Source organism: Saccostrea cucullata, unplaced genomic scaffold (assembly GCF_032062105.1).
Source record: "Saccostrea cucullata isolate Sc308-1 unplaced genomic scaffold, CSIRO_AGI_Scuc_v1 ctg354, whole genome shotgun sequence".
Classification (NCBI taxonomy): Eukaryota; Metazoa; Mollusca; class Bivalvia; order Ostreida; family Ostreidae; genus Saccostrea; species Saccostrea cuccullata.
In genome coordinates, this window is record NW_026940030.1 from 697,749 (window position 1) to 706,887 (window position 9,139).

Sequence of the window (9,139 nt, forward strand, 5' to 3'; positions counted from 1 at the left end):
TGACGTCGGTTAGCTGCAACATACAGCTTGTTTGTTGGGTAAAAAAAGTGGAGCAGACATTCCCAATCTTGTTTTTTTTTTAATATTACCAGCATAGTTAAATGTCTTGAACTTGAATTAATCAATGAAAGCATTTTATGCATATGATTTTTTTCAGTCCATTACGAATATTTAAATTGGTCGATTATTTCATTCTATCGCAAAATTTATCTTTTTCATATTTGCGTACATGTATAAAAATAAAGTACATTTAATTGGTTATGCGTATCAATCCAAGACACGCATTCTGAGGTTGTTGCAATTTAATACAAAATACTGCAGAAAATTAGAGCCTCATCTCTATGCATATATTAGAGAGAAATGGCAAAGAGGGAAGGCTGGGGAAAACTCTCAAATTTTTTTGATTAAAAAAATGCATATAATATAAATAATGCTCTTTTCCAACTGTTTAATAAGACTTTTGCTGTCTGTCCCCTTTTGTTAACCGTTTAACGTCGGCGATGTGTATTGCAGCTGACCGACTTTAGCGTGGGCTAGAAGCGATCTCGGCTACTTCCTTTGATGTGGTGACAATGTGATGTAGTATTTAAACCTCTCGACAAGCAAAGCGTTAGCACGTCACAAACAGCGTAATCCGTTAGGTCTATTGAAATCAGCTCTATATAGCTTAAATCAAGTTGGGTATAGGAGGCAAGATAATTTGGCCCAACACACTTTGTGCAGATGTCATCTACAAGAATAGTTAGTTGATGGAGTTCTCAGGAATGTTTTTGAAATCAAGCTTTTGTGCAGTTGGAGTAATAATTTACAGAAATTAATTCAGAACCCAATGGTATTTGGTATGCACAATAAATGAAAAGATTTTTCTATGGGTGGCACTGTAGCTCTCTAGTTGTCTATTCCATTTTTTTTTTCAGACCACAAGCTAATAACTGGCAGCTTCCGGCCAAACTGCCAGTATACAGGTAAACTTCGTTATCTCGACATCGACGGTACCGTCGGAAAATGTCGAGATATCCGAGGTGTCGAGATATCAGAGTTGAGACTCGACGTCCTTAAATTTACCGCAAAGTAAAACATAGACCTAAACTGAACAGATGTGTAACTACAGGTACCTATACATGTTTTCAAGTAGATTGTAGCTCGTTTGTTTCAGCTATCCCTCTGTATTTATTCACATTATTTATTAAATGCCTTCCTATTTATCGAAATCTTTTCATTTTACAGCATTTGATCCTCGTGCCTCTAAGCTCTGTCAAAACAGGACACGAAATGCGCTCTATAAACTTCAAACCAGAACGGTATAATGTCGACATCCGAGATACGGAAAAAAATATTGATGCGTATATTTTTAAAATCATTTCATTTCACTTCTATTTTACTTCATATTCATTCATTATTAAATTTTCATCTAACTTTTAAACCAAATTTAACCGAAATTGCGCACTTAACAAACTTAGTGATGTTACATAATTTATGTATCCATGGGTATTACGGCTGATGCAAGTCTTGCACATGGTGCATGTCGTAGATTTGATTGTCTTAATGATTGGTTCCTGTTGAATGCATTTTGACCATTATTTCTAAGTTAATTTTATTGTTCATTGTTATTCACTCACTTTTCCTTTAATTTAAAAAAGATTTCACATAAATAAACGGTTTTACATTTACGCAGAATCGACTGAGATTTATCAATGATATTATATACCCAAGCTGAACATTAAACAACTAACGTCTCATGCAGAAACGCCCAGGGGGCTTGGGATGGTTGGGATTCCTCTACAAACACATTTCTACAGAGCAGTATGTAGTCAAAACATGGGTGTGAAAGGTGTGAATTTTTGCCGACGTCGAGTCGTCCGTGCGTGACGAGAGACCAGCTGACAAACAATTAGGTCAAGTAGAGCAGAAAATTGCCCCGATGTTCGACATATACCAGGTAAATTTTGCTCTTGGGACTTTGAAATACGTCGAGATAAGCGGGGTTGTCGACATTACCGAGGTCGACATATCAGAGTTTTTGCACATCATTTATGTAGTAAATAATGCCGGGACCGAGGACGGGCGTCGACATATCCCAGGTTGTCGACATATCCGATGTCGAGATACCGAAGTTTACCTGTACTAGTAGCTTGTAATTCAGTACCAGTTAAGTCAATGTACTCAATGAGTCAATGAGTATTATGTACTATTTCTCTGCTCTCAAAAAAATAATTGTTTTCACTATCATTTCATCAATATTTCTGTGTGTTAATTTCTACATCCAATGGGAGGGCCAAAAGTTAAGCCTTCAACTGTCACCCATATAAAGGAGAAATTTACAAATAATACAGGTTTATTGTAAATAAAGTGTAAAATTATCACATTAATTAATGGTTACACATAAAACATAACAAAAGGGGAGCACAACAATGTGTTACTGTAACAAATATGGCAGAAAATAAGATAAAACAAGGGGAGGTGATTCAATGAATTACAACTCAACATAGCCTTAAACATTATACATATCATACAACACATTAACGTTTTGGTAAAAACAAGTTTCATGGTTAAAAAAAATTACTTTGGAAATGGAATTATCTGCACATTTATACCCAATATATAAATTGGATTGTCTTTTATTAATATACTTAGTATAAAAATAATTGTATAAAATAATGTTGTCATCAACTGTTGGCTGTAAAAATGCTGAAGATATTACTGAGCACATTTCAGTAAAAGTTATATCACAGATACTTTGGTAACTTAACCATGAGCCCTACTAAAAAAAAAAAAAAAAAAAAAATGATCAAAACACTGAATTGAGTTAGAGGAAACTTGGCACTCCATGAATAAATGACATTGAAGAAGGACTTATGCCACCTACTTGATTCAATTTTATTTCATTAGACATTTCATTGAATTGAAAAGCTCTAGATATTTAAGACATGTTCTGCATGCTTTGTAACATTTAACAATTAACATTTAAACAAATGAAAAAAATCACATTTTTGTCAGACAAAAAAATGAACAATACAGAAGGAAGTAATTGATGATGTTTAAGAATAAATTCCATAGAGATCCAATTCTTTTCGAACTGTTGAAGATATGGATATATAGAAAATAAAAAATATATTTATGATACATGTAGTGTAAAGATCTCTAATTTACATTCAATAAATTATTCCTGAGCAAGTTATAAAATTTTAAAAGACTTGAAAAGGTATTTTCTATGTACATCCAACAAAAATAGAAATCTTATTAGAAAGGAAAGCTACATGTATTAAGAACTTAAAACTTTAATTTGATGACAAAGTAGCATAAATAAATATGCAAATTTATCAATCAAAGTACAATTTATTGATATAATTAAGATATTTTTCAAGCCCCATGTAAAAATTAATGTCAAGTGCCATTTTCAAACTTTTCAACTTCAGTCCTTCTTGAAATGATTTTTTACAATATATATAATTTAGTATAATTAGTTTGGCATGATTTAGAATGGACACCTGCTTTAGTCTACTCAAATAACTCAACGAAAACATGTTGAGTTCGAAAGTTACGTAACCATGGTTGGGTGTTTTCCCAGGCGGCCTTGAGACATGATCACATTGGCCTCAAAATGAGTGGCCCCAGCGGCAGGGGTGGTGGGAAGTGACTGAGCGGTCGCTGGAAGTGAGTGAGCCGAGGATGGGGGAGGGTTATTGGTATTTGAGGGATTTGGTGCGGGGTTTACAGTTTGTGGCAGGGGATAGAAGGCTTGCACAGTTTCTCTTCTTGCTTTCTGCTGGGCTACCCTCTGTTTGGCTTCCATTAATCTGTCATTAGCTTCCTGCAGCATTCTGGCATCCAGTGCATTCTTTGCCATGGCCGACTCTGTCTGCCGCATTAATTGTCTGTGTTCCAAGTATTTCTTCACTACATCTTGCTGCTCTACCTTAGTTGACCTATGACCCTGGACTACCTCCGATTTTTGATTAAGCATGTCTTCTTGTTTGGCTTGTTTGTCATGGCGCATTAGAGCATTGGCCACAGAGGTATGCTGATGGCTAAACTCCGTGATGAAAGTAAAATCAGCCTTATAAGAGCGAGACAAATCTGACGTCCTGGATTTGAATTCCTGCTTACGATCCAGGTAACTTAACCTCTTCATTTCCCTCTGCTCTAAAGCATCCAACATTCTGGCTTTCTCTTGATCCCTCTTCTTCAAAGCTTGGTTCCGTTTCTCATCCTGAAACAATCGTATCCTCTCCTTAGCCCTATCTCTTTCATCTCTTAGGTTTAAAATATGTTCCATCTTAGCAGCTGCCTGCTCAGCCTTTTCTCTATCTTTGTATGCTTGGTGAACAGCCAGTAAACTGGATATTCCCATAGTTCCATGCACTCTTGAAAATATCCTCTGATCTGTTGTGACTGTTTTTCTTGGTGTAATCTTTGGTTTTGGAGCATCCCTTGCTCGGATATGAATCACATCTTCTGCATCCCTGACTAGTCTTCCTGCTTCCTGTTTCTCCAGTATCATCTCAGTGGTGGCATCAACAAACGACATTTCTGGCTTCATCCCTCTCAAGCGGTACTCTGTTATAGGTATCTCTTCACCAGGAATTTCTTGTGGAATGTCTTCCATCTTTTCTGATTCTACTACAGGACCAAAAAATTGTTTCACACTCTTTACAATTTTTCTCTGAGGTTCTTTCTTCTTCTTTCTCCTACTGCGCCTAGTCTCCAGCCTGGCTGAACCAATCTTGTCCAGAGAAGAGTCGGGTAAGATTGTTTCTATTGCGATGGCTTCATTATACAGGGTGGAGAATGTTCCACTCTGAAGCTTGGCAAGGTTAATCAGAAGGTTCTTCCTCTTTTTAGGTACCTCCACATCTTGAGGGATAGGTGTCAGGGTATCAGTGGGGGTCATTGGAGGCTCCAGGGCCATCTGAAAATTGAATAAATGTAGTGTATCTGACTCCATCATCAAAATATTAGAAATATAGCAAAAACATTACTGTGTAAAATAACGAAAATTAACACTAAAATAGGCAACCATCAAAGAATTTCAATTGTACCACAGTGAGGATAAAATTGTACCTTCATTAAAACTTATACCAGCTGAATATTTAGTTTATTGAAATGCATTGTAATTTTCATATTTAATGCATATAAAAATGCATATATACAATTGATGCTTCAATAAAATTAAAATTTTATTACTAGGACAAGTACTCTCTGGTATTAGAAAAAATTAATAAAGTCAGGGGAACCCAATTACAAAATACAAATACCACATATATTCATACAAGTACATGTAAAAGCATTCCTTCTAAACTGCATTTTACTTAAAAAAACAAACAAACATGTATAATGCATGTGTTTTGCTCAATATACCTCTCTTGCATATGATGCTGTTGTCAGACTCTCACTAGGGGCAGACGACTCTGGCCTGGTCCTTGATAGGAGGTCTAACTCCATGTTAGTAAGACTGGAGTCGCGGATGATGGAGTGGGAGAGATCCGGGGAGGAACTTGGGGGTGGGGGAATGTGGGACTCCTGGTGTATGTTGGGAAGCTCCAGGCCTGAGGCTGTTGTTTTGGGCCTTTTGGTGACAAAACCCAGTCTATTAAAGAAAATAATAACCTCATGACAACAGAAAAAAAATTGACAATAAAAGGGAGACAAGTTTTCAATTTCATGAAATGCTTTAAATTAAAAATGATCTTCAAGAACATGCAAATCGTTTCAAATAGAAAAATACACTCACAGAAATCTAGAACTTAGCTAGAAATTTTCAATCTAGAAATATTATTTTGGAGTGTCACCAGGAATAAGCCGAGATGTACACTTGCACAACACAACAACTAACCTTTTACGAGTGAGAAAGCCTCTGATAAATCTCTGAATGATAAGTACAGGGGAATGGTGAGCCTGAATGTCATTAATGGTAGCAATTACCAACATAAACACATGTCTCTCTTCCTCGAATGTGGTGTTCTGTAAAAGAGCAAAAATGTTTTAAGGGAGATAACTCTTAATCAGGATGCAAAAAAAACCCCCCAAAAACATTCCTCAAAAACAAGAGTATTTTTCTGGCTTAAAAGATAATGAAATGCATCTATATCTGATATTATAAAATACAAAAACCAGTACAATATAATTAAAACAATACCGGTACTTTCATTTTGAATAATTACTTCAAAGTTTATATGAAAAAAGGAGATGGAAATATACCTTTTGGACCTTACAGAATAACTTCACTTACCTCTGGGGTGGGAGGACAGAGATTGATTCTAAATGCTGGATTCAGTGTCCCAAACTGACCACCAAACAAAGCATCCTCAATGATCTCTTCATCAGAAATCACATAATGATCCAGGGCCTTTAGTGACCAAATACTGTTAGCCACATGGTGTCTGTAATTCCTCTTTAGACTGAGGGGTGTGTCATAGAGGGTGAGGGCTAGCAGTTTGGGACAAGTGGCAAGACTCTGCAGTGTTTCATATTTCCCCAGCGGATTGTCATGGAGAAATAACATTTCAAGCTTCCTCATCCCAGACCAGAAAGGAATTCCTGGAATTTCTGATAACTGTACAATAAAAGAAATATATTTATATAATAGTGTGCCAGATTTCATATCTCATGAAACATGTGGCTTTAAGTTCACAAATGTTTATAAATGGATTTATAAGTACATGTACATGTACTCCTTATACTGTTATACAATGAGAAGGTTTATTATTCCTTTTTTAATTCTTGACTTAAACTTCCCCAGTTAACACGGTTAAGATAAATGTACCTGTATAAATAAAAATATTGATACCTGATTACTATGTAGATCCAATTTGATCAGATGATGACATGACATCAGTCCATCAATCTTTGTCAAGAAGTTGTTATTTATAATTAATATTCTTAGATTAATGCAGCTTGAAATCTCTCCTACTTTCCTCAAGTGAACACCACACAACTTGATAAGCTTCAGTCGATGGACATCCTTATATTTGAAGTTATTCCTTTTTGTACATTCTTCCACTAAGTACTCTTGAGTTGGGACTCTGAAATAGCCCCTCTCCTCTGCCTGTTTGATAGCTTGCTCTTCCCTTTGTTTATAATATTTATTTAGCAATAAGTTTGTTGGTTCTCTAACATTTTCATGTAGTTTTCCAAACTTGGACCAATCTGGAATGCTGACCATGATGCTTCTATTATGTTATACTTTCTTCAAAAATATTTTGTTTGTTTAAAGATCATAGGATTCCATTATCTGTTTCATTCTTCTGCAAAACAGAAAAGTTATTTTGTATATAGATAATGATGTGATCTAGGGTACAGTAATTTACATACTGAAAATACATGTGCTTGCAAAGATATCATATTGCTTAAATTATGAAAGCCAAAACCCACTGAAACTGTGTAGGGATTTTGATTTGCTTTAATTTCACTATATTTTTCCTTTGGTACAAAAATTGGTGCAAATATTCAATCTGTGTTTCATAGTCAAAAGCACAAAAAATTAGTTATGGAATTTATCATGCAAGGAGAAAGTCTTAACAATGTGAAATGAATGGATAGAAAAGAAAGCTGGGAAAAAAAGAAAAATCCTCCAATTATTATAAAACTGACTTTCCTTTTGTAAATTTGTTAGAACTTAAATGCAAGAAAACGTGTAAAGACCCAGCACTCACATGATAAAAATAATTTTCGAGTGTTCTAAAGTAAAATGATTATCTTTATATGAAATAAAACAATCTAAAGTGTAGAAAGAAGTTGCTTTTACCAATTTTACAACTCGTAAAATGTTTTTGTGTGTTAATTACATTAAATATTGGAAAAAGAAATGACTTTGGTAAAATATGCAAACAGACAACTGCTTAAATTTAGCCTAAATATGTTAGACAAGGAGACTCCGTACCTAAACCCAGCAGAATAAATACTTTTTGTCATTTCACTTTCCCAACCTCCATACTTATATCCGCCATTTGTAAACGTTTCCCACAACAACGGAAATCCAATGTTCGGTGTACCTCTAAACCTTTATCCACCGAGGAACGATAAAAGCCGATGCCCCCAAAATTGGAGGGAAATATGTCAGCCCCCATTTACAGTGGTCGTATTTTGTGTCATATATCAGAAATACGTTTAGAAAGGATTCTTGCAAGTGGACAATCATTCAGGTAATAAGGGCCAACGAAATAGTGATAATAATTTCTAAATTATTTGATGTTCAACCATGCACTTTAAGAAATTTAGGAGATCATTTATTAAATCATCGAGTAAATTCGAACGTGTGTTACAAAACACTTGCATTTTATAGAGAGCTTTGTAACTTTATACCATATATTTAAATCTCTTATGCAAAATAAATTATTCTTGGCAATTTTTCACATATTCTTTTTCCTGTAAAGTTATGTAGGGCATGCATTTGGTTTCAGGATGGTGTATTTTGCGTGTTATGTTTTTTACTACAGTAAGTGTATCTGAATGCACTCATTAAATTGTTTAAAATAAGAATTCGCTAAAAATTAAAACGTTTTGAAAATGTCATATTAATGTATACATATTTATAAACAGGTGGAAAGAAGAAAAGCCAGGAATATGGACTGGTGTTTTGTTTGACCGAATCTGGAGATTATGGCAATCAGAAGCTGCTATTTCTTACCAAATCTTTGGAAACAACAAGTTAAAATCAGAAGCAAACGAAATCTTGCCTATAACAAAGGCAGTCAAAGCAGAAGTAATAAAGACCTGTGAAGGTGATATAGTATTACAGCAGAAAGGTCAAGTGACTACACAGTCAAGTAATAAAACGGAAGGAATATCTGATAATATGTATGCAGATTTGATGAAGGATTATTTTCAGTTAAATGTCAGTGTTGCAAACTTGTATAAAAAGTGGTCAGAAGTTGATTCCAATTTTCAGTCCATATCTTCCAAATTTGAGGGAATACGGACGTTACGTCAAGATCCTGTGGAAAACTTATTTTCCTTCATATGCTCATCAAATAATCATATCTCAAGGATATCAACCATGATAGAGAAACTCTGTGAAAATTATGGTCGAGAGGTGGGGCAGTTAGATGGAAAGACATATTTCAGTTTTCCCACGGTGTCTGAGATGGCAGATGATGGTGTGGAAAGTGAATTAAGGAACCTAGGTTTTGGATATAGGTAA

General features: G+C 35.0%; 2 protein-coding genes across 2 annotated transcripts; one reads left to right on the top strand and one right to left on the bottom strand.

Annotated features, from left to right (window-relative positions):
* Window positions 1–2,317: 2,317 nt before the first annotated feature.
* Window positions 2,318–7,965, bottom strand: LOC134254626 (uncharacterized). The gene is made up of 6 exons (XM_062737164.1): window positions 7,880–7,965; window positions 6,788–7,244; window positions 6,230–6,553; window positions 5,834–5,961; window positions 5,359–5,587; window positions 2,318–4,909 (listed from the first exon to the last, which is right to left on the bottom strand). The coding sequence occupies exons 2-6, from the start codon at window positions 7,160–7,162 to the stop codon at window positions 3,539–3,541; spliced, it is 2,427 nt and encodes an 808-aa protein (XP_062593148.1). The 5' UTR covers window positions 7,163–7,244; window positions 7,880–7,965; the 3' UTR covers window positions 2,318–3,538.
* LOC134254627 (N-glycosylase/DNA lyase-like) lies at window positions 7,893–9,139 on the top strand. The gene is made up of 2 exons (XM_062737165.1): window positions 7,893–8,141; window positions 8,539–9,139. Exons 1-2 carry the CDS (start codon window positions 8,029–8,031, stop codon window positions 9,137–9,139), a joined length of 714 nt encoding a protein of 237 aa, XP_062593149.1. The 5' UTR covers window positions 7,893–8,028.

What these genes read in the sequence shown, in the direction of transcription:
- LOC134254626 (XM_062737164.1), bottom strand. Translation starts at nt 7,162, where the DNA reads ATGGTCAGCATTCCAGATTGGTCCAAGTTTGGAAAACTACATGAAAAT. An exon ending in TGGATCTACATAGTAATCAG is followed by an intron (nt 6,554 to 6,787) that starts GTATCAATATTT and finishes TTTATTGTACAG; the next exon opens with TTATCAGAAATTCCAGGAAT. An exon ending in TCTGTCCTCCCACCCCAGAG is followed by an intron (nt 5,962 to 6,229) that starts GTAAGTGAAGTT and finishes GCTCTTTTACAG; the next exon opens with AACACCACATTCGAGGAAGA.
- LOC134254627 (XM_062737165.1), top strand. Translation starts at nt 8,029, where the DNA reads ATGCCCCCAAAATTGGAGGGAAATATGTCAGCCCCCATTTACAGTGGT. An exon ending in GCAAGTGGACAATCATTCAG is followed by an intron (nt 8,142 to 8,538) that starts GTAATAAGGGCC and finishes ATTTATAAACAG; the next exon opens with GTGGAAAGAAGAAAAGCCAG.